Source organism: Oncorhynchus mykiss, chromosome 20 (assembly GCF_057628025.1).
Source record: "Oncorhynchus mykiss isolate SJ-2025 chromosome 20, ASM5762802v1, whole genome shotgun sequence".
NCBI lineage: Eukaryota > Metazoa > Chordata > Actinopteri > Salmoniformes > Salmonidae > Oncorhynchus > Oncorhynchus mykiss.
The window spans coordinates 16,473,327-16,498,329 of record NC_143041.1 but is presented as its reverse complement, the minus strand read 5'-3'; the positions used below and the strand labels follow the sequence as shown (position 1 = coordinate 16,498,329).

Sequence of the window (25,003 nt, the reverse complement as noted above, 5' to 3'; positions counted from 1 at the left end):
TCTACTGGTGGCTAGAGGCTTCCTATTACTGACCTCCCAAGAGGCTGCTGTTTGGTAACCAAAAGACAAACTCAAAATGTCGTTGCGCACAGAAAAAAAGGGAACAAATGAGTCACTGACAAACACAAAACAGGTGGGGTTTAGAAAGGGTTCTAAAAGGCATCAATGTGGGTGACTACTGGGTGCTGGCCAAGCAACTTCAGTGGGGTCTTAAAAAACACCCACCATGGATGCCCACTGGATTTGCCTGAGAAAAGACAAACTAAAAAAAATAATAATTAGGAAGTACCAATGGATATAAAGAAAAACTGCCAGATGAAGGCTTTGTTCGGCTCTCTAATGTGGAAGAGCTAACGTGAGGTGTAGTTCTCCCAACATCTCCTCTCCAACTGATGCACTGGGCCAGCAGGTCTTAAATACCAGCTGGGCCTGCGCAGGTGAAAAACATCCTGACTAACGAGGTGCTAGGTTACACATGCTAAAACGGAGAGAAAAACCCTAGCCTGTAACACTACAAAACACTGAACAAGGCTTACATTTTTACAACAACTAGTACTACAGAATTAGTTACACAGGCAAGATAATAGACCAGCAAAGTGGAACGTTTAACTGATTAGACTATTTGCCATGCATTCAAAATGCCTTTTGTCTGCGTGCACTTTTCAGGTATGTACAGTGCATTCGGAAAGTATGCAGACCACTTTCCCTTTTCCACATTTTGTTACGTTACAGCCTTATTCTAAAATTGGTTAAATTGGTTTTTTTTCTCCCCTTCATCAATATACACACAGTAAGCAGTGATTAAAGCAAAACATTTTTTATTAACTGAAATTTCATATTTACATAAGTATTCAGACCCTTTACTCAGTACCTTGTTGAAGCACCTTTGGCAGCGAGTACAACCTCAAGTCTTCTTGGGTATGACACTACAAGCTTGGCATTTAGGGAGTTTCTCCCATTCTTCTCTGCAGATCCTCTCAAGCTTTGTCAGGTTGGATGGGGAATGTCATGGCACAGCTATTTTCAGGTCACTCCAGAGATGTGCGATCGGATTCAAGTCCGGGCTCTGGCTGGGCCACTCAAGGACATTCAGAGACTTGTCCCGAAGCAGGAGCAGGCTTTCATCAAGGATCTCTCAGTACTTTGCTCCGTTCATCTTTCCCTCCATCCTGACTAGTCTCCCAGTCCCTGCCACTGAAAAACATCCCCACAGCATGATGCTGCCATCACCATGCTTCACCGTAGGGATGGTGCCAGGTTTCCTCCAGACATGACGCTTGGCATTCAGGCCAAAGTAATCAATATTGGTTTCATTAGACTAGAGAATCTTGTTTCTCATGGTATGACAGTCCTTTAGGTGCCTTTTGGCAAACTCCAAGCGGGCTGTCATGTGCCTTTTACTGAGGAGTGGCTTCCGTCTGCCCACTCTACCATAAAGGCCTGATTGGTGGAATGCTGCAGAGATGGTTGTCCTTCTAGAAGGCTCTCCCATCTCCACAGAGGAACTCTGGAGCTTTGTCAGAGTGACCATCGGGTTCTTAGTCACCTCCCTGACCAAGGCCCTTCTCTCCTGATTGCTCAGTTTAGCCTGGCGGCCAGCTCTGGGTAAAGTCTTGGTGGTTCCAAACTTCTTCCATTTAAGAATGATGGAGGCCACTGTGTTCTTGGGGACCTTCAATGCTGCAGACATGTTTTGGTACCCTTCCACAGATCTGTGCTTCGACACAATCCTATCTCGGAGATCTACGAACAATTCCTTCAAAATCACGGCTTGGTTTTTGGTCTGACATGCAGTCAACTGTGGGACCTTATATAGACATGGGTGTACCTTTCCAAATCATGTCCAATCAATTGAATTTACCACAGGTGGACTCCAGTGAAGTTGTAGAAACATCACACGGATGATCAATGGAAACAGGATGCACTTGAGCTCAATTTCGAGTCTCATAGCAAAGAGTCTGAATAGTTACAGTGGGGCAAAAAAGTATTTAGTCAGCCACCATTTGTTCAAGTTCTCCCACTTAAAAATATGAGAGAGGCCTGTAATTTTCATCATAGGTACACTTCAACTATGACAGACAAAATGAGAAAGAAAAAAATCCAGAAAATCACATTGTAGGATTTTTAATGAATTTATTTGCAAATTATGGTGGAAAATAAGTATTTGGTCACCTACAAACAAGCAAGATTTCTGGCTCTCACAGACCTGTAACTTCTTCTTTAAGAGGCTCCTCTGTCCTCCACTCGTTACCTGTATTAATGGCACCTGTTTGAACTTGTTATCAGTATAAAAGACACCTGTCCTCAAACAGTCACACTCCAAACTCCACTATGGCCAAGACCAAAGAGCTGTCAAAGGACACCAGAAACAAAATTGTAGACCTGCACCAGGCTGGGAAGACTGAATCTGCAATAGGTAAGCATCTTGGTTTGAAGAAATCAACTGTGGGAGCAATTATTAGGAAATGGAAGACATACAAGACCACTGATAATCTCCCTCGATCTGGGGCTCCACGCAAGATCTCACCCCGTGGGGTCAAAATGTTCACAAGTGAGCAAAATTCCCAGAACCACACGGGGGGGACCTAGTGAATGACCTGCAGAGAGCTGGGACCAAAGTAACAAAGCCTGACATCAGTAACATACTACGCCGCCAGGGACTCAAATCCTGCAGTGCCAGACGTGTTCCCCTGCTTAAGCCAGTACATGTCCAGGCCCGTCTGAAGTTTGCTAGAGAGCATTTGGATGATCCAGAAGAAGATTGGGAGAATGTCATATGGTCAGATGAAACCAAAATATAACTTTTTAGTAAAAACTCAACTCGTTTGGAGGATAAAGAAAGCTGAGTTGCATCCAAAGAACAGCATACCTACTGTAAAGCATCGGGGTAGAAACATCATGCTTTGGGGCTGTTTTTCTGCAAAGGGACCAGGGCGACTGATCCGTGTAAAGGGAAGAATGAATGGGGCCATGTATCGTGAGATTTTGAGTGAAAACCTCCTTCCATCAGCAAGGGCATTGAAGATGAAACGTGGCTGGGTCTTTCAGCATGACAATGATCCCAAACACACCGCCCGGGCAACGAAGGAGTGGCTTCGTAAGAAGCATTTCAAGGTCCTGGAGTGGCCTAGCCAGTCTCCAGATCTCAACCCCATAGAAAATCTTTGGAGGGAGTTGAAAGTCTGTGTTGCCCAGCAACAGCCCCAAAACATCACTGCTCTAGATGAGATCTGCATGGAGGAATGGGCCAAAATACCAGCAACAGTGTGTGAAAACCTTGTGAAGACTTACAGAAAACATTTGACCTCTGTCATTGCCAACAAAGGGTATATAACAAAGTATTGAGATAAACTTTTGTTATTGACCAAATACTTATTTTCCACCATAATTTGCAAATAAATTCATAAAAAATCCTACAATGTGATTTTCTGGATTTTTTTTCTTCAAATTTCTAATAGTTGAAGTGTACCTATGATGAAAATTACAGGCCTCATCTTTTTAAGTGGGATAACTTGCACAATTGGTGGCTGACTAAATACAGTGGGGCAAAAAAACATGTAAGGTATTTCAGTTCATTTACTTTTAAAACATTTGCAAAAACTTCTAAAAACCTTTTTTCATATTGTCATTACGGGGTATTGTGTCTAGATTGAGAATATTTGTTATTCATTTAATCAATAAGGCTGTAACGTAACAAAATGTGGAAAAGGTTAAGTGGTCTGAAAACTTTCCGAATGCAGTGTAAATATGCTGACGTGTAAGGCCATGTTCAATAAAACCATTTAGCACGTGGTAGTATTTTGCAGTCCAGCTGTATTGAAATCTTGCGATAGGCATGACTGTTTAACAAAGTTTGAGGAAAGTGACACGTTGAGTTTTCCATATACCAAGGCAACACTGAAAGCTGCTCTATACTTAATCCGTGGTGTCAATGTAAAAGCATAACAATCCTGTTGTTGAGGGGACCAATCAACTATATTCCAATAGGCTGGATTTGGTCGTTGGGGGTAGAGATGAGGACTCTCCTGTAAGTCATTATGGAATGGAAGAATAGTGGTATGTTGGTTTTAGCCCTGTGTGATTGACTGGTCAGCGACGACCAACCCTGTGTTCAAACAGAGAGGACTTCAGAATGGAACCGGATGAGGAATGGAACTCTTCACATAAACATGAACCAAAACATGTGTGAGGTGTGAAGCCAGTCAGACAGTAACTGGGAAGTAGGACATTGGAACAGGTGACGTTGGACTAATGAGATGCATCTACAGTGCATTTGGAAGGTATTCAGACCGCTTCACATTTTCCACATTTTGTTATGTTACAGCCTTATTCTAAAATGTATTAAATTAAACATTTTCCTCATCAATCTACACACAATACCCCATAATGACAAAGCGAGAAAAAAACAGGTTGACATTTTTGCAAATGTATAAAAAAAAAAAAAAAATGAAATACCCTATTTACGTAAGTATTCAGACCCTTTACTGTGAGACTCGAAATTGAGCTCAGCTGTATCCTGTTTCTAATGATGATCCTTGAGATGTTTCTACAACCTGGAGTCCACCTGTGGTAAATTAAATTGATTGGACATGATTTGGAAAAGCACCCACCTGTCTATATAAGGTCCCACAGTTGACAGTGCATGTCAGAGCAAAAACCAAGCCATGAGGTTGAAGGAATTTCCTAGTCAGGATGGAGGGAAAGATGAACGGCGCAAAGAACATGGAGAGATCCTTGATGAAAGCCTGCTCCTGCTTCGGGACAAGTCTCTGAATTTCCTTGAGTGGCCCGTGCAATGGTATAAGTATTCAGAGACTTGTCCCGAATCCACTCCTGCATTGTCCTGTTGGGTCGTTGTCCTGTTGGGTCGTTGGAAGGTGAACCGTCGACCCATTTTGAGGTCCTGAGCGCTCTGGAGCAGGCTTTCATCAAGGATCTCTCTGTAATTTGCCCTGTTCATCTTGCCCTCCATAGCGACTAGTCTCCCAGTCCCTGCCACTGAAAAACATCCCCACCTCATGATGCTGCCACCACCACCATGCTTCACCGTATGGATGGTGCCTGGTTTCCTCCAGACGTGATGCTTCAGGCCAAATAAATCAATCTTGGTTTCATCAGACTAGAGGATCTTGTTTCTCATGGTCTGAGTCCTTTAGGTGTCTTTTGGCAAACTCCAAGCGGGCTGTTATATGCCTTTTACTGAGGTCGGCTTCCGTCTGGCCACTACCATAAAGGCTTGATTGATGGAGTGCTGCAGAGATGATTGTCTTTCTGGAAGGCCCTCCACTGAGGAACTGTCAAAGTGAACATCAGGTTCTTTTATCCAGTATTTTTTGCTCATCTTTATCAAGGTTGCCAATAATTCTGGAGGTGGACTGAACATGTACAGTTAGATGGGTCAGAGGATCAGGTACACTCAAGGTCATGGATATTTTAACGTTGTTCAAAGGCAGTGTTTCTCAATCCTGGTCCCAGGACCCAAAAGGGCGCACACCCTCACACACCCAACCCCAACGAAAGGCTTGATGATGTTGAATAGTTCAATAAAAAAAGTGAGAGAGCGCTAGGGCAAGGACATTGTTCAAAAGGTAGTGTTTCTCAATCCTTAAAAGGGGTCAGAACCAGGGCAAAGAAACACCACTCAAGAGGTACATGGATAAGTATGGTAGCAGATTTTCAGCAGGACCAAGCCAGCCATACAGAATATGGAGGCAAATCAGATAATTAAAAATAAATACCAAAAGCAGCATCAACAGTCAAGCAAGCAATTTACAAGTCGAAAGGGGAGGTCTGGCCTCTGGAGAAGGAATGATATACATCATTTTGGAATTAAATACACTTTGAAAGGGAAAACGTATAACACACTTTTTCTAGTTTTACAAAGTGAACCAAATCCTGCAGCCATCAACTGGGCGACGGTGGGTGAACAGTTTTCCCACTCAAGGTCTATGCGTCTCTTGGATAGGATACTAGCAAAAAGCGATTGCATCCTGCATTGCCCGGATACCATTAAGCCAGTAAGTGATAGACCAGAAAGGGCGAGCAGAGGGCACACTTCTACATTGACTCCAAACATAAGGCATTGTTGCAAAAACACTTGACCTAAACACAACAATCTTTGAATCGTCCTTCTAGCTCTGGTTCGGCTGCCCAGGCAGGTTTATCAACACCTGGTAAAAGCCCTTGGAGGGATTATTGACATTGCGTTCCTGTGATTACAATGTTAACGGAAAACAACTAGTCTGATGGCGGAGATGAGGTCATCGGGTGATGAGGTCATCGGGTATTGATTCTACTTGTTCAATGCTAGTGAGTGTACAAAACAACACAGTGTACAAAACAGTAGGAAGACCTTCCTAATATTGAGTTGCACTCCCCTTTGGCCCTCAGAACAGCCTCAATTTGTCGGGGGATGGACTCTACCAGGAGTTTAAATGTTCCACAGGGATGCCGGACCATGTTGACTCCAATGCTTCCGACACTTGTGTCAAGTTGACTTGATAGACATGAGGGAACTATTGAGCACAAAAAAGTCATGCAGCGCTGCAGTTCGCCTGGCACCTACTACTATACCCCGTTCAAAGGCTCTTAAAATCGTTTGTCTTGCCCATACACCCTCTGAATGGCACACATACACAATCCATGTCTCCATTGTCTCAAGGCTTAAAAATCCTCCTTTAACCAGTCTCTTCCCCTTCATCTACACAAGTGGATTTAACAGATGACATCAATAGGGGATCATGGCCGTCACCTGGATCCACTTAGTCAGTTCCTAATGAATTGGTACTCAGCGTATTGAGTTGAGGTCTGGCAACAACAACAAAAAAATAATTGAACTTTCTTTTTCTGACCATGACAAATTTGACATAACAGAAACTATTAATATAATGAAGATAGTGAATATCAATAGTGATCTAATCTACCCTTCATATAGAAATAACCTCATATCCTGCCACATAGAAATAACCTCATATCCTGCCACATAGAAATAACCTCATATACTGCCACATAGAAATAACCTCATATCCTGCCACATAGAAATAACCTCATATCCTGCCACATAGAAATACCCTCATATCCTGCCATATAGAAATAACCTCATATTCTGCCCTGCCCGTCTCTCAACCTTTATTTTCTCAAAATGCTTACTAATGCCAAGTAACCACTAATGATGATCAATTTAGTAATTTCAATTACTTCCTTTCAATAAAACTTTTCACCCACCCGTTGCTGATTTTTCCTAAATATCTGTATTTTACAGTCTAGCAGTACTTTGAGATCCAACAGCATAAAAATGACAAACTTTCTGAGCATTTCTATCTCAAAGCGCCATGATGGTCAAGTTGACCACATCAGTGCATTTGGAAAGTATTCAGACTTCTTGACTTTTTTTCCACATTTTGCTACGTTACAGCCTTATTCTAAAATGGATTCAATTGTTTTTTCCCCCTCAAACTGTGGGAGCTTATATAGATACTGTAGGTGTGTGCCTTTCTGAATCATGTCCCATTTATTGAATGTACACAGTTGGACTCCAAATTGAGTCTCAGAGCAAAGGGTTTGAATACTTAGGTATATGATTTTTTTAAATGTTCTATCAAATTTGCAAAAATGTTTTTAAAAAACTTTTCGTTTTGTCATTATGGGGTATTGTGTGTAGATTAATGCATTTAAAAAAAATCTATTTTAGAATAAGGCTGTAAACGACACAAAATGTGGAAATAGGTAAGGGGTCTGAATACTTACCGAATGCACTGTATGCCTATTTAACACTACCAATAGCCACCAATACCTATTTTAACTAATAATAATCTATTTAATATACAGTTAAAGTCAGAAGTTTACATACCTTTGCCAAATACATTTAAACTCAGTTTCACAATTCCTGACATTTAATCCTAGTAAAAATTCCCTGTCTTAGGTCAGTTAGGATCACTACTTTATTTTAAAAATGTGAAATGTCAGAATAATAGTAGAGAGAATAATTTATTTCAGCTTTTATTTCTTTCATCACATTCCCAGTGGGTCAGAAGTTTACATACACTCAATTAGTATTTGGTAGACTTGCCTTTAAATTGTTTAACTTGGGTCAACCGTTTCTGGCAGCCTTCCACAAGCTTCCCATAAGTTGGGTGAATTTTGGCCCATTCCTCCTGACAGAGCTGGTGTAACGGAGTCAGCTTTGTAAGCCTCCTTGCTTGCACACGCTTTTTCAGTTCTGCCAACAATTTTTTTTTAGGATTGAGGTCAGGGCTTTGTGATGGCCACTCCAATACCTTGACTTTGTTGTCCTTAAACCATTTTGCCACAACTTTGGAAGTATGCTTGGGGTCATTGTCCATTTGCGACCAAGCTTTAACTTCCTGACTGATATCTTGAGATGTTGCTTCAATATATACACATAATTTTTCCTCCTCATGATGCCATCTATTTTGTGAAGTGCACCAGTCCCTCCTGCAGCAAAGCACCCCCACAACATGATGCTCCCACCCCAATGCTTCACGGTTGGGATGGTGTTCTTTGACCTGCAAGCCTCCCCTTTTCCCTCCAAACATAACGATGGTCATTATGGCCAAACAGTTCTATTTTTGTTTCATCAGACCAGAGGACATTTCTCAAAAAAGTACGATCTTCATACCAACGTGCAGTTGCAAACCATAGTCTGGCTTTTTTCTGGCGGTTTTAGAGTTGTGGGTTCTTCCTTGCTGAGCGGCATTTCCGGTTATGTCGATATAGGACTTGTTTTACTGTGGATATAGATACTTTTGTACACGTTTCCTCCAGCATCTTCACAAGGTCCTTTGCTGTTGTACTGGGATTGATTTGCACTTTTCTCACCAAAGTGCGTTCATCTCTAGGAGACAGAACGTGTCTCCTTCCTGAGCGGTATGACCACTGCGTGGTCCCATGGTGTTTATACTTGCATACTATTGTTTGTACAAATTGCTCCCAAGGATGAACCAGACTTGTGAAGGTCAACAATTATTTTTTCTGATGTCTTGACTGATTTGTTTTGATTTTCCTATGATGTCAAGCAAAGAGGCACTGAGTTTGAAGGTAGGCCTTGAAATACATCCACAGGTACACCTCCAATTGACTGAAATGATGTCAATTAGCCTATCAGAAGCTTCTAAATTGTAAACAATTGTTGGAAAACATTACTTGGTGTCATGCACAAAGTAGATGTCCTAACCGACTTGCCAAAACTATAGTTTTGTGGCGTGGTTGAAAAATATGTAAACCAATTATAATTTTGTTTAGGTGGGTCTTAAGTGGGCTCCCGAGTGGCACAGCGGTCTAAGGTACTGCATCTCAGTGCTAGAGGCACCCTGGTTCGAATCCAGGCTGTATCACAACCGGCCGTGATTGGTAGTCCCATAGTGCGGCGCACAATTGGCCCAGTGTCGTCCGGGTTTAGCCAGTGTAGGCCATCATTGTAAATAAGAATTTGTTCTTAACTGGACTTGCCTAGTCAAATAACGATTAAATAAAAAATGTATTAAGAAACATGTTAAGAAAATTCATTTCAAAAGAAAAGAATAGCATATTTTGAGTATAATTATGTTCCGTTATTACGTCTGTGCTAGTAGCCTAGGCTATATTGCTGTGCCGTGCCAATGTAATACACTAGTTTATTTAGCAGCCATTCCCCTGTCCTTATGACAATCAACACATATTTTACAATTAGAATATAAAGAAAGAATATTTTCCCCAAACAAGCTATTGCTGAGTGTCGCTAGTATTCACGTTGTAAACATGGTGATTCTACAAAAAAATGTGATATTCTGAAGAGCCCTCTTCAGAGCCCTGAAGAGCCCATCCCCTCAATTTTTGAGTTGTTTGGCAAATGTATCGAACCCACAAATGCTGATGCTTCAGATACTCAACTAGTTTAAAGAAGGCCAGTTTTATTGATTCTTTAAATCAGCACAACTGTTTTCAGCTGCTCTAAAATAATTGCAAAAGGGTTTTCTAGCGATCAATTAGCCTTTTAAAATGACAAACTTAGATTAGCTAACACAAGGTGCCATTGGAACACAGGAGTGATGGTTGCTGATAATGGGCCTATGTAGATATTCCATTAAAAAGCAGCTGTATCCAGCTGCAATAGTCATTTACAACATTAACAATGTCGACACAGTATTTCTGATCAATTTCATGTTATGTAAATGGACTAAAAAAATGTTTTTAAAAATAGCTTTTCTTTCCAAAACAATGACATTTCTAAGTGACTCCAAACTTTTGAACGGTAGTGTAGGTGTTAGAAAGTTTAGTATCTGCTCTTTCCGGTGGTATATAGGAATCAAAACACTTGGACTGCATGTGGCTCTGTAGGAGGATTGGAAAAAGTCACTTTTTTGAATACATTATTTTTTTAAAGCATGCTCTCCTTCACAAACTGTGCTGTTCATCAGTCAACTTCAGAACGGAATAGGCATTTACTGTAACTTCAGGTACCAACTCAATAAAAACAAGGAATACATTTCAGCCGTTTCAAAAACATAGCTCTGCTATTAAGATCTTTTACTGTCCGACTACTTCGCTTGAAGAGACAATCATGTTTACACCGGAGAGGGGTTACTCTTGGCCGAGTCTCACCCGCAACCTCCACAGGTGGCATAGAGGACGGACGGGAGAATTTCTCAGCTTTACACTACAGTAATAAGTAGTCGCGAGTATTTGTTTGGATACCGCTCAATAATTGCAGCGTAAAAAAACAGCCTAAGGTACCTCCTCCAAGGTCTCATATAGCCCCTCTCATTAACATGAATGGCAGTAGCAGTTAGAGAGGCCTTTTCAACCCAATGGGAGGGGCTCATAAGGAGGCTGAATAGGGAGACTCACCCTCATTCCGAGAACCAGGAAGCCAATCTCCTCCATTAGCGGGTACTTCTTGATCTGCTGGTCCCGCTTCTCGTAGGAGGCGTAGGGGTCGTAGCTCTTCTGGCCTATCTTCACGTCCATAATACAGGGCTTCTGGAACCGCCGAGTGACATCCTCAAGTTTCAGGTACAGCTCTGTGATGTCATCAGAGGGCGGCGCAGAAATAAGGCGTGGGAGAGAGACATTTTGAAATGAATCAACACATTTGGCCACTAGAATGATAGACGAGGCTTTGTTTCACCACTACAGTGTCATGTTCCTAGGAGCAAAGCAGAACACTGTCATGATTGTTTACATTTAACAGCTGGAGAGCTCTGCTGTGAAACCATCTGAATGGACACAAGTCTTTCTGAATGAAGTTCTGACCTAGGATCAGTTTATCCAATTTAGATCAGAATGACTAACATTTTATGGGCAGGGAGGACCTGATTCTAGATTAGCACTTCTCCTCCGAGTTTATTTGTGAATACAGGCCCCGGGTACATGTTGAAATAATATCCCAGGTAGGTTTAAGGATTTTTGCTATGTGCCGGTGTTTACCGTTAGGAGATTCAGGAGAGGACCAGGCGCCAAAGTATTTGGGGAGGTGATGCTGAAGGTCCAACAGACACGGATCACAGCAGTCCTCGGCGTAGACCTGTCAGAAGCAAAGGACGGTTAGGACATACTTTATACTTGTTGAAGAATCACATTCACCATCTCTATGTGGGAATGTCTGTCTTTATTGACGGAGATGTTGTTTTACCAACACGTCGCATGTATAACAAATATTAAGAGTCATGCGATAGTAGAGTACAAACATTTATTTTCCTTCCCTTTTATTATTCACTACAGTGAAATGATGGTGGTGAAAGTAGCCAAGTTTGTAATACGTGACTCCTCTGTAAGAGAGTATTTCCAAAGCAACCATTTCGTCCTGTGTACATTTAGTCCACTTTAACAATAGTAGAGAAAGCGGTGCCAGTGGAAAATCTCTGATAATGCTTTGGCTAAATGTTGTTGCAGTGGACATGCTGAGGCAAACACCTTTCTTAAGCCCTTAAATAAACAGATAGCCCTCTGGTTTATACGTGGGGAGTGTGCTGACCTTGCCCATTGATTGAGCTAGTAGAGATGTGGACTACATTACTGTGCCCAGTATTGCCATAACAAAGGCCCCCCAGAGCCACTGTAAAGGGGCCAGAATGCTAGGCGTCCTTAAGAACTATTCTGGGCGATTGAACGATAGAATGGTTTAGGACTAATCACTCACTTTTTGTTAACTCATTTAATCTACACGTCAACTTGAACATAAACTTTGTTCAAACTGACATGGGAGAACTGTTCCCTAGTAAAAAAAAAAAAAGTTTTGAAAGTTTTGAAAGTGATGCAGAACAGCAATTTCATAAAGTGCACACTGTACAGTGAAAATGATTGTACCTTCAGACAATAACATGTATATCTATAGATTTTGTGCATCAGAAGGTGGATGGTTACCATGCTGTAGAACTGCATCTCTCTAGGACCTCGGGGAGGGGGCTGTAGCTGTTTGAGTACTGTGCCATCAGGATGTTGCAATATGCCTGTTGAAACAAAAGGTGTGGTCCATTCTGACACTTAGCAAAGATCTAGTACTGGTTGCAGCATAAAAGTCAAGTCAGAATATCTCAAGAAGACATCCTTCCGGCTAAATAATCAATGATCAGACATGACTGGATTGGAGAATGTGACCGAGAGGGCCCTAGCTTTCACAATTGTGCAACCATTTTAGAATTGGAGTTACTTCAAGAGAGAAAGGAAGGAGGCCTTTCTAAAGTACTGAGACAGGGCCAAACAGTTTGCCAGTTATACCCAGCTGAGAAGTGCAAAGGTTAACTTGTATTTAATGTGAAGTCATAAAAAACGATGCACCTTATCAAAGACAACTGGGCACCAGTATCATATATATAGTAAGATACTTTACACTCACTCTGAGACTTAGCTCCAATATGAGATAGAATAAAGTGGGGAAAGAATGGACAGCAATCCACTCAACTAAATGTTACTGCCTCAGGCACAGATTGAACCTTACACCTAAAATCAGTTGAAATAGTGACATTTGAAACTGAGAAGAAAGCACCGGCATGTTCCTGTACGTTACGTCATATGCAGTAGGCTATGCTGATTAGAATATGCACCGGTTGGTCGTGGGATTGTGGATTTACAGCTAGCGAAACTGTCTATGGCAAAGAATTTACCCAGGCCTGGCCTTCCCACTGGTAGGAAATGAACACTCCAAGCGTCAGCGTTTAATCAACTCAGAGGTTAAACGTGTGTCAAGAGTCTTGACCTAAATACAAGTCTGACACCCAAGCCCTGGCTGAGGGTAGGATTCAACTGAGAGGCTCTTAGCAGAGAGACAACACGGATTACATCCTACTGACACTGGCGCTCTGTCACTGTCTCCAAGGACAGAAATAATACATTGGCCCCTTCAGCTAAGGGAGTGTTACTTCAAACATTGGATGTGTAAGCCTAATTCATGATTTAGGCTATAGCCACTGGTAAGTTGCCTGGTGAGTTTTGTAGGCTACAACTAAGTGGATGATCAAGAGTGATAGTGGTGATAGAAGCCAAACTGGATTTCAGTTGCTTGATTACAATAGGAGAGCAGATACTACAGGCTTCAACTAAAGTACACAAAAGGCTACAAGCAGGTGCTCTATTCTGTTATTGACTGACATTATGAAACCTATCACCATGGCTTGTTTGCTCCATAGCGTTGTCCTGGTGATAAAGAATCATGGGGGGGGGGGGGAGTTTAGCCTACTTCTGTCAGCTTTTCTGAGGTATTGTCATTGAACAAAAACTGAGCTATTCTACCATGCAGACCAAGATTGCAAAATTAAATGCAACTCAGTAGTGGATAAACAACATGCACCGTCGCGGCGAGAGGAGAACATATTGGATAAGTCCAGTCACTGACCTACTTTATCAACGCCATACTTATGACCGGCCACCTGATGGGAGAGTGGCACACATCCGTTCAGGTGCGCCGCCTGCGATCCTCCCTGAGCGGTCTTCTCTTTCACTGAGCCGGAGAGGCAAGTTCCCAGGTTCAGCATGGGACTATTGATTTCCAGTCTTCCCAAAGCTAAAGATGAGTCCACTGTCTGACGTTGAGTTGACATTAGCAAATCAATGGTTTTCAAAAAAATAAAATAAAAATAGCCAATCTATAATTCACATGTTGATATTATGTAATCAGAGCGGCCCCAGCACGATTTCGAACACCGAGGGATGTCTTCATCGAATTCGTCAAATGGGCTCGCGTTAAGCACCAAGTCTAACCTAGTATTTACAATGTAGCGAGGCTCCAAAAGCACTGCTACAATGATTTTCATATCTTCGTCGGCAACATTAATACACTCTGGCCACATCCCACTTCCTCACAAGGGAGACGAACACACTCCTCTCACACAAAAAAAATGTTCTGATGACACAAGAACGATATCCGCATGCAATCTCGAAAAATTTTTGTCTCTTCGAAACTACCTCGAGCGCGACCGTAGTTGGCTATTTGGGATACAAACACAAACGAGCCCCGTTGTTGTCTGCTTACATTTTACACGTCCCACGATGCTAAAATACAGGCTGCTAGCGGTGACATCACATCTGACACACAGGCTCCTCAACGCGAAATTGTTTCACAACCAAAATAAGCACGGGAAACAATGTCATGACGGACACACTATCGATATCTTTAAATAGTAGCAATGACGTTCACCTTCGAACAGTACCCAATGTGGGCGGCTATCAACATGTCATCTTGCTGGCTACCAACCTAACCTACTACACTTGCGACACTGCCCCTACTGTCGCAATTCTGTCTACTTCTGGCAACAGCTTCAGTGCAGTGACTTTTCCATCACTGTCGAAAAAAAATGCCTAAAAATTCTAATGTGGCCCACGCCTACATTCTAGTTGAGTCAGGTAAAACCATGATTTGATTTAATGTTTTACATTTGCATAAGGTTTATCATCACTGTCCACAAATGAATTTAATGTAGTTGATGACTTTATAATTCTGAAACTTCAAGTTGTATTCGTCGTATGTACTGATATACAAATGATATATACTCATGGTAAACTAAATGCCTACATGCCGGTTTCTTCTCGGCAATGCAAAAACAAAAGGAAATAATCAAATATATGAATACGAACATAAAGTAAAAGGAGTCAGGGTACGTTATCACTAGTTTTCTTTCCAGCGCTTTGATTGACGTCACATCCTGTAACTAAGACTCAATAACAAATCACACTGGCCCTATAGTGGTAATTATAGGCCTTATCTGTTGTAAAATCTTCGTAATTGAGCCACATCTTGTAAACATGCCTGGTTCTAAACAAGTTAATTGCATTCGAGATTTCCACTCAGCAATCATAACTTTGGAGATAATTAGTATACTGTTTATAGACCCACCCATAATGCATAATAGTCATTTAATTTAATCATAATGTTTAGAGTATGGAAGGATTTTAATCAAGTAGGCTGAACAATCCCATCATGGAACAACACGAAATAGACCCCCCCCCCCCAAAAAAAAAAACAACAACATGAAAACAACATGTAAAGAACAATGTGGTGTCTTGTCCACCAGATGGCAGAGGAGACCAGGGCAATCTGTATCAAAATGGAAGAAACGCTGCATCAATCTCCCAGCCCCCATTTCTCCCCCCGCCCCCCCCCTCCCCCCCTTCCTCTTTGCCTTTTCTCTCTCCCGTTCCCCCTCCTTTTCTCCTCTCTCTTCCCTTCCCTCTGTGTCCCTCGTTTTGTGTCAACGGTGCAATTGGAATAAAGGTATTTAAAGGTGTGTGTGTGTATGAATGCGTGCGTACGTACGTGCGTGAGTCTGTCGACTTGTGCGTGTGTGTGTGTCATCACAGTTATGTGTGCCTGTCATCCTGCTCTTCTAGATCAATGGAACACAGTTGCGTAGCAACCTGTGATGGGAGGACAAAGAGTAACATAGATTAGATAAAGACCAAGGGAGGAAGGGAGACGGAGGGACTCAGAGGTAGGGAGGGAGACCTTCACAGTGGTCTCTGGAAAAGTAGAAAAAAGGCTGTAAGAGGGGTAGTAGGCGACAAATGTGTTTGTATGTGTGTGTCAGGGTTGGGGTCAATGCCATTTAAATTCCAGTCAATTCAGAAAGTGAACCAAATTCCAATTTTTAAGAGAAATGGGATTCCAGTATATTTCCTAAAATGACTGGAATTTAAATGGAATTTATCCCAACCCTGGCGTGTATATGAGAGCAGCCCAGAACTTAGTGCGAACTCGTGATGCTCAGAGCCAAAGCGTCAGACCACTGCGCTTTGGCAGTTCACAATGCTCTAGTAAGCCGTGAGAATACTTGATGATACTTAATGGCGGGGACACACACCCCAAAAATCTGAGGAGTCACAAAGTAGGTGACGGTGGCTTGGGGGTGGAGAATTGACGTAAATTATGCTTAATTCTATATCAAATATGTGTAAACTTTTCTGCATATCTAAGCATACCTCTTGAGCTGTCTGTATCCTTCTGACTGGTGTTTCTTTTTTAAATACACTACTTATGCTTCTCTGCATCTCTGCTAAAGTCTGGCTTAAAGATGGAAAGGAATGTGAGTCTTCTTCAGTTCATTTAGTAATTGCTTGCTTTTCAGCAGGCTTGCCAGCAGGCATGCCAGGTAAGATACACTATATGACCAAGTACATGGACACCTGCTCATCAAACATCTAATTCCAAAATTATGGGATATTAATATGGAGTTGGTCCCCCCATTGCTGCTATAACAGCCTCCACTCTTCTAGGATGGCTGCGGGGACTTGCTTCTATTCAGCCACATAAGCATCCGTGAAGTCGGCACTGATGTTGGGCGATTATGCCTGGCTCGCAGTCGACGTTCCAATTCATCCCAAAGGTGTTCGATGGGGTTGAGGTCAGGGCTCTTTGCAGGCCAGTCAAGTTCTTCCACAGAATGAATGCCTAAACTGTTAACCTTTGAGTTGTTTCTGGTTGAACACTGTAACCACGCAGAATTAACAATGCAACCATGCAAAATGAATGCATCAAAAATAGATGTTCATTAATAATATGTCACATTTCCAGATCTTGTTGATGAGAGATGGGGTACATACTTCTGTGTGTCTTATGTTTTTGGGGTGTCCACACAGCCTTGTAGGTAGAGTGTGAGAGGAAATGATGGTTATGTTCATAGAGATATGGTTGCTATGACAACATCTATTAGTCAGAAGGTCACTAAGTGTCCATTCTCTCTCCTCCATAAAGTTTAACAGCCTCTCTGTTCCCTGGTGTTATTGTAACACTAGACACCACACACACATAAACACACACACTCATACATACTCACACACTATCTCTCCCTCACACAGAGATACAGGTGTGCGTGTGTGTGTGTGTGTGAGAGAGAGAGAGTATGCTTTCAGCCACTTTGCTTGGAACAGATAAAGATAATTAAATGAGCAGCTAAACAGAGTGCTGCTGGCGTCACCATGGTAGCACTTTGATCTGCTACGTCTCTGTGATAGTATCATCAACTCATCGGTCTACACACACACACACACACACACACACACACACACACACACACACACACAGAGAGAGAAATAGGGCACTTCCTGTATATATTCTTTTCCCTTTAGCCCTTCTCCCTGAAGTGTGCACTTGTTCACTTCCCCCTCATTGAAGTGTGCAATTATTGAACTGGTGGAAGAAATATGGTGTGGACTCCATCTATTCTACAGTCTACAACAATCCAATGCCTTTACATGTTTAAGTCCTTGAGGGGGAATGAATGCACACTTCAGATAACAGGGGGGAGGTGTTGGATTTGTGCTTCACTGTTTAATTGGCACTGACCTCTAACCTCTAAGCCCTGACTTCCAACATTCACCCCCCCCCTCACACACACACACACACACACACACACACACACACACACACACACACACACACACACACACACACAGTGCCTTGAGAAATAATTCACACCTCTTGACTTATTCCACATTTTGTTGGGTTACAGCCTGATTTAAAACAATTCTCAGCCAATTCTTCACAAAGTACCCCATAATAACAAAGTAAAAAACATGTTTTTAGACATCTTTGCTCATTTAGTATTCACACCCCTGAGTCAATAATTTAGCTGGGAGTCTAAGTCTCTAAGAACTTTCCACACCTGGATTGTCCATTTTTCTTTTCAAAATTCTTCAAGCTCTGTCAAGTTGGTTGTTGATGATTGCTGGAAAGTAGACTGACCAAGTTTTCCTCTAGAATTTTGCCTGTGCTTAGCTCCATTCCATTTATTGTTTATCCTGAAAACTCCCCAGTCCTTAACTATTACAAGCATACCCATAACATGATAAAGCCACCACTTATTTTATAAAACATTTATTTTACCATTATTTAACTAGGTAGGCAAGTTGAGAACAAGATCTCATTTACAACTGCGACCTGGCCAAGATAAAGCAAAGCAGTGCGACAAAAACAACATAGAGTTACGCATGGGATAAACAAATGTACAGTCAATAACATAATAGAAAAATCTGTATACAGTGTGTGCAAATGAAGTAAGGAGGTAAGGCAATAAATAGGCAATAGTGGCGATGTCACGCCCTGACCTTAGTTATCTTTGTTTTCTTTATTATTTTGGTTAGGTCAGGGTGTGACGAGGGTGGTATGTGTGTTTTTGCTTGTCTAGGGTTTTTTGTAATTCTATCGGGTTTTGGTATGTCTAGGTATATGTATGTCTATGGTGGCCTGAATTGGTTCCCAACCAGAGACAGCTGTTTATCATTGTCTCTGATTGGGGATCCTATTTAGGTTGCCATTTTCCATTTTGATTTTGTGGGTTATTGTCTATGTGTAGTTGCCTGTCAGCGCGCGTGTCTTATAGCGTAAAGGTAATTTTTGTTGTTTTGTATACTTTGTTCAGTGTTTCTCTTTCATTAAAGAAGAATGTATTCTTATCACGCTGCGCCTTGGTCTCCTCGTTATGACGAACGTGACAGGCGAAGTAATTACAATTTAGCAATTAACATTGGAGTGATAGATGTGCAAGTAGAAATAATGGTGTGTAAAAGAGCAGAAAGCAAAAACAAATATGGGAATGAGGTAGGTAGTTGGTTGGATGGGCTATTTACAGATGGGCTGTGTAAGCTGCTCTGACAGCTGATGCTTAAAGTTAGTGAGGGAGATATAAGTCTCCAACTTCAGTGATTTTTGCAATTCGTTCCAGTCATTGGCAGCAGAGAACTGGAAGGAAAGGCGGCCAAAGCAGGTGTTGAAATATACCTGCTGGATCGCGTGCTACGGGTGGGTGTTGCTATGGTGAACAGTGAGCTGAGATAAGGTGGAGCTTTACCTAACAAAGACTTATAGATGACCTGGAACCAGTGGCTTTGGCGACGAATATGTAGCGAGGACCAGCCAACGAGCGCATACAGGTCACAGTGATGGGTAGTATATAGGGCTTTGGTGACAAAACGGATGGCACTGTGATAGACTGCATCCAATTTGCTGTGTGGAGTGTTGGAGGCTATTTTGTTAATGACCTTGCCGAAGTCAAGGATCGGTAGTATAGTCAGTTTTATGAGGGTATAATTGGCAGCATGAGTGAAGGAGGCTTTATGAAATAGGAAGCCGATTCTAGATGTAATTTTGGATTGGAGATGCTTAATATGAGTCTGGAAGGAGAGTTTACAGTCTAGCCAGACACCTAGGTATTTATAGTTGTCCACATATTCTAAATCAGAACCGTCCAGAGTAGTGATGCTAGTCGGGCGGGCGGGTGCGGGGAGCGATCTGTTGAAGAGCATGCATTTCGTTTTACTAGCATTTAAAAGCAGTTGGAGGCCACGGAAGGAGTGTTGTATGGCATTGAAGCTCGATTGGAGGTTTGTTAACACAGTGTCCAAGAAGGGACAGAATGGTATTATCTGCATAGAGGTGGATTAAAGAATCACCCGCAGCAAGAGCGACATCATTGATATATACAGAGAAAAGACTCGGCCCGATATTTTTTTTATTTTACTAGGCAAGTCAATTAAGAACAAATTCTTATTTTCAATGGCGGCCTAGGAACAAAACTGCCTGTTTAGGGGCAGAATGACAGATTTGTACCTTGTCAGCTCGGGGATATGAACTTGCAACCTTTCGGTTACTAGTCCAATGCTCTAACCACTAGGCTACCCTGCCACCCCAATTGAACCCTGTGGCACCCCCATTGAGACTGCCAGATGTCCGGACAACAGGCCCTCCGATTTGACACACTGAACTCTATCTGAGAAGTAGTTGGTGAACCAGGCGAGGCAGTCATTAGAGAAACCAAGGCTGTTGAGTCTGCCGATAAGAATATGGTGATTGACAGAGTCGAAAGCCTTGGCCAGGTCGATGAAGACGGCTGCACAGTACGGTCTTTTATCGATGGCGGTTATGATATTTTTTAAGACCTTGAGAGTGGCTGAGGTGCACCCATGACCAGCTCGGAAACCGGATTGCATAGCGGAGAAGGTACAATGGGATTCAAAATGGTCGGTGATCTGTTTGTTCACTTGGCTTTTGAAGACTTTAGAGAGGCAGGGCAGGATTTTTTTTTAAATTTATTTATTTATTTCACCTTTATTTAACCAGGTAGGCTAGTTGAGAACAAGTTCTCATTTGCAACTGCGACCTGGCCAAGATAAAGCATAGCAGTGTGAACAGACAACACAGAGTTACACATGGAGTAAACAATTAACAAGTCAATAACACGGTAGAAAAAAAGGAGAGTCTATATACATTGTGTGCAAAAGGCATGAGGAGGTAGGCGAATAATTACAATTTTGCAGATTAACACTGGAGTGATAAATGATCAGATGGTCATGTACAGGTAGCGATATTGGTGTGCAAAAGAGCAGAAAAGTAAATAAATAAAAACAGTATGGGGATGAGGTAGGTAAAAATGGGTGGGCTATTTACCGATAGATTATGTACAGCTGCAGTGATCGGTTAGCTGCTCAGATAGCAGATGTTTGAAGTTGGTGAGGGAGATAAAAGTCTCCAACTTCAGCGATTTTTGCAATTCGTTCCAGTCACAGGCAGCAGAGAACTGGAACGAAAGGCGGCCAAATGAGGTGTTGGCTTTAGGGATGATCAGTGAGATACACCTGCTGGAGCGCGTGTTACGGGTGGGATGGATATAGGTCTGTAACAGTTTGGGTCTAGAGTGTCTCCCCCTTTGAAGAGGAGGATGAATGCAGCTGCTTTCCAATCTTTAGGAATCTCAGACGATACAAAAGAGAGGTTGAACAGACTAGTAATAGGGGCTGCAACAAAGGCAGCGGATAATTTTAGGAAGAGAGGGTCCAGATTGTCTAACCCAGCTGATTTGTAGGGATCCAGATTTTGCACCTCTATCAGAAAATCAGCTGTCTGGATTTGGCTGAAGGAGAAGCGATGGGGGGGGGGGGGGGCTTGGGCCAGTTTATGCGGGGGGTGCAGAGCTGTTGGCCGTGGTTGGGGTAGCCAGGTGGAAAGCATGGCCAGCTGTAGAGAAATGCTTATTGAAATTCTCGATTATTGTGGATTTATCGGTGGAAACAGTGTTTCCTAGCCTCAGTGCAATGGGCATCTGGGAGAAGGTAGTCTTATTCTCCATGGACTTTACAGTGTCCCAAAACCTTTTGGAATTAGTGCTGCAGGATGCACATTTCTGTTTGAAAAAGCTAGCCTTTGCTTTCTTAACTGACTGTGTATATTGGTTCCTGACTTCCTGAAAAGTTGCATATCGCGGGGACTATTCGATGCTAGTGCAGTACACCAAAGGATGTTTTTGTGCTGGTCAAGGGCAGTCTAGTCTGGAGTGAACCAATGGCTATATCTGTTCTTAGTTCTACATTTTTTGAATGCTTATTTAAGATGGTGAGGAAAGCACTTTTAAAGAATAACCAGGCATCCTCTACTGACAGGATGCGGTCAATATCCTTCCAGGATGCCCGGGCCAGGTCAATTAGAAAGGCCTGCTCGCAGAAATGTTTTAGGAAGTGTTTGGCAGTGATGAGGGGTGGTCGTTTGACTGCGGACTCGTAATGGACACAGGCAATGAGGCAGTGATCGCTGAGATCCTGGTTGAAAACAGCAGAGGTGTATTTAGAGAGCAAGTTGGTCAGGATGATATCTATGAGGGTGCCCATGTTTACGGATTTGGAGTTGTACCTGGTAGGTTCCTTGATAATTTGTGTGAGATTGAGGGCATCTAGCTTAGATTGTAGGACGACCGGGGTGTTAAACATATCCCAGTTTAGGTCACTCTAACAGTACGAAATCTGATGATAGATGGGGGGCAATCAATTCACATATGGTGTCCAGGGCACAGCTGGAAGCTGAGGGGGGTCTATAACAAGCGGCGACAGTAAGGGACTTATTTCTGGAGAGATGGATTTTTAAAAGTAGTAGCTCGAACTGTTTGGGCATATACAGTGCCTTGCGAAAGTATTCGGCCCCCTTGAACTTTGCGACCTTTTGCCACATTTCAGGCTTCAAACATAAAGATATAAAACTGTATTTTTTTGTGAAGAATCAACAACAAGTGGGACACAATCATGAAGTGGAACGACATTTATTGGATATTTCAAACTTTTTTAACAAATCAAAAACTGAAAAATTGGGAGTGCAAAATTATTATATGTTTGAAGCCTGAAATGTGGCAAAAGGTCGCAAAGTTCAAGGGGGCCGAATACTTTCGCAAGGCACTGTACCTGGATAGTAGGACAGAACTCTGCAGGCTATCTCTACAGTAGATTGCAACTCTGCCCCCTTTAGCAGTTCTATCTTGCCGTAAAATGTTGTAATTGGGGATGGAAATTTCAGAATTTTTGGTGGCCTTCCTAAGCCAGGATTCAGACATGGATGGACATCAGGGTTTGGTGGAGTGTGCTACAGCAGTGAATAAAGCAAACTTAGGGAGGAGGCGTCTGATGTTAACATGCATGAACCCAAGGCTTTTACGATTACAGAAGTCAACAAATGAGAGCGCCTGGAGAAACACAGGGCCTGGGTTAGCCTCTACATCACCAGAGGAACAGAGGAGGAGTAGGATGAGGGTACGGTAAAGGCTATAAGAACTGGTCGTCTAGTGCATTGGGAACAGAGAATAAAAGGAGCAGAATTCTGGGCGTGGTAGGATAGATCCAGGGCATAATGTACAGACAAGGATATGGTAGGTTGCGAGTACAGTGGAGGTAAACCTAGGCATTGAGTGTTGATGAGAGACGTTGCATCTCTGGAGGAGGCAGTCAAGCTAGGTGCGGTCTCAGCATGTGTGTGGGGTGGGACAGAGGAGCTATCTGAGGAATGTTGAGCGGGACTAGGAGCTCCGCAGTAAAATAAAACAATGAGAGCTACCCTAAATAGGTATTGTAGTTGGTATTGTAGTTGGTGTACTTTGTTTGCTAGCCGAGAGATGGGCTTAGCTCGAGGCTAGCTGGTGCTTGCTTCTGGACAAGGGCGTTAGCCACAATAGCCACTCGGTAGCAGCTAGCTGTGATGATCCGGTGTAATGGTCCAGAGCTTGCGGTAGGAATCCGGTGATGTAGTGGGAAAAAAGCAGTCCGATATGCTCAGGGCTAATATCACGCTGTGCAGACAACAGTATACAATACATATTGACATTAGAGTGAGGCATAAAGCAATCACAGGTGTTGATTGGGAGAGCTAAGACAACAACGGGTAAAGACAACAACGGGTAAACAGCTAAGACAACAACAATGGGTAAATGGAGATGAATGGGCAGAGAGGGTCAGTTAGCTACACACAGGGCCCGAGTTCGAAGCTGGGGCTGACAGATAAACAAAATGAAGTATTGTGTTAATGAACAGTCCAGCAGGTATCAGCTGTGAAGCCGAGTGATCATAGGGTCCAATGAGCAGCAATAGATAGTCGGTAGTCATTACTACGCTAGGCGAGCGGGAGACACAGTGTTCAGGAAGCTAGCGGGCCAGGGCTAGCAGAAGGGTCTTCACCGACATCCACAACACATAGGCCGGATGAGAGCACATCGGCCGAATTACGTCAGCAGACCAGTCGTGATAGATCGGCGGGGCTCCATGTCGACAATGGGTACAGGCCAATTGGCAAGATAGGTATTGTAGTTGGTGTACTTCGTTTGCTAGCCGGGAGATGGGCTTAACTCGAGGCTAGCTGGTGCTTGCTTCTGGACAAGGGCGTTAGCCACAATAGCCACTCGGTAGCAGCTAGCTAGCTGCGATGATCCGGTGTAATGGTCCAGAGCTTGCGGTAGGAATCCGGTGATGTAGTGGGAAAAAAGCAGTCCGATATGCTCAGGGCTAATATCGCGCTGTGCAGACTGGCAGGTATTATCCAGGCTATCCGGGCTAAAGCTGCTGGTGTCTAAGCTAAAGGTATAGACCGCTAGCAGTGGCTAACAATGACTTTAAAGCTAGTAGCTAATTAGCTGGCTAGCCTCTGATGGCTACCTTCTGATGGAGGTTCCAGTGAAAAGGTCTAGAAAAATAGCAGATCCGTACCACATTGGGTGAGGCGGGTTGCAGGAAGGTGTATTTAATTCATAAATGGAAAAAAGAGATTGAAATGTATACAAAATAAATGGAAAAAAACTTATATTTACATGGGACAAAGACAAACATCTTACTGCTACGCCATCTTAGAACACTGTGCTTGAAAATATGGGGAGTGGTACTCAGTACTGTTTGGAGCAAATCCAATAGAACACAAAATACTTTATATTTAGGACAAAAAGTGAATTGCTTTGCCACATGTTTTGCAGTATTGCTTTAGTGGCTTATTGCAAACAGGATGCATGTTTTGGTATGTTTTTATTCTTCTTTTCACTCTGTCAATTAGGTAACTAGAGTAACTACAACATTGTTGATCCATCCACAGTTTTCTCCTATCACAGCCATTTAACTCTGTAACTGTTTTAAAGTCACCATTGGCCACGGTTTCCTTCCTCTCTGGCAACTGAGTTAGGAAGGACACCTGTATCTTTGTAGTGTATTGTACACCATCCAATGTCTAATAACTTCACCATGCTCATATGGATGTTCAATGTCTGATATTCAATGACTACCAATA

General features: G+C 42.6%; 1 protein-coding gene across 3 annotated transcripts in view; it reads right to left on the bottom strand.

Moving 5' to 3' along the window:
• The window catches only part of ipmkb (inositol polyphosphate multikinase b), a 77,501-nt gene that overhangs the window by 5,490 nt on the left and 47,008 nt on the right, over positions 1-25,003 (bottom strand). Inside the window, exons 2-5 of one of the 3 annotated variants that reach the window (XM_090212385.1) lie at positions 15,746-15,846; positions 12,361-12,446; positions 11,425-11,521; positions 10,846-11,018 (exon numbers count right to left, since the gene is read on the bottom strand). In XM_090212385.1, coding sequence (XP_090068511.1) covers positions 10,846-11,018; positions 11,425-11,521; positions 12,361-12,446; positions 15,746-15,806 — 417 coding nt within the window. In that variant the 5' untranslated portion in view covers positions 15,807-15,846. Of the gene's footprint in view, positions 1-10,845; positions 11,019-11,424; positions 11,522-12,360; positions 12,447-13,828; positions 15,124-15,745; positions 15,847-25,003 lie in introns of those variants that run through there. The other 2 variants (XM_021575723.3, XM_090212386.1) reach the window with 2 other exon arrangements.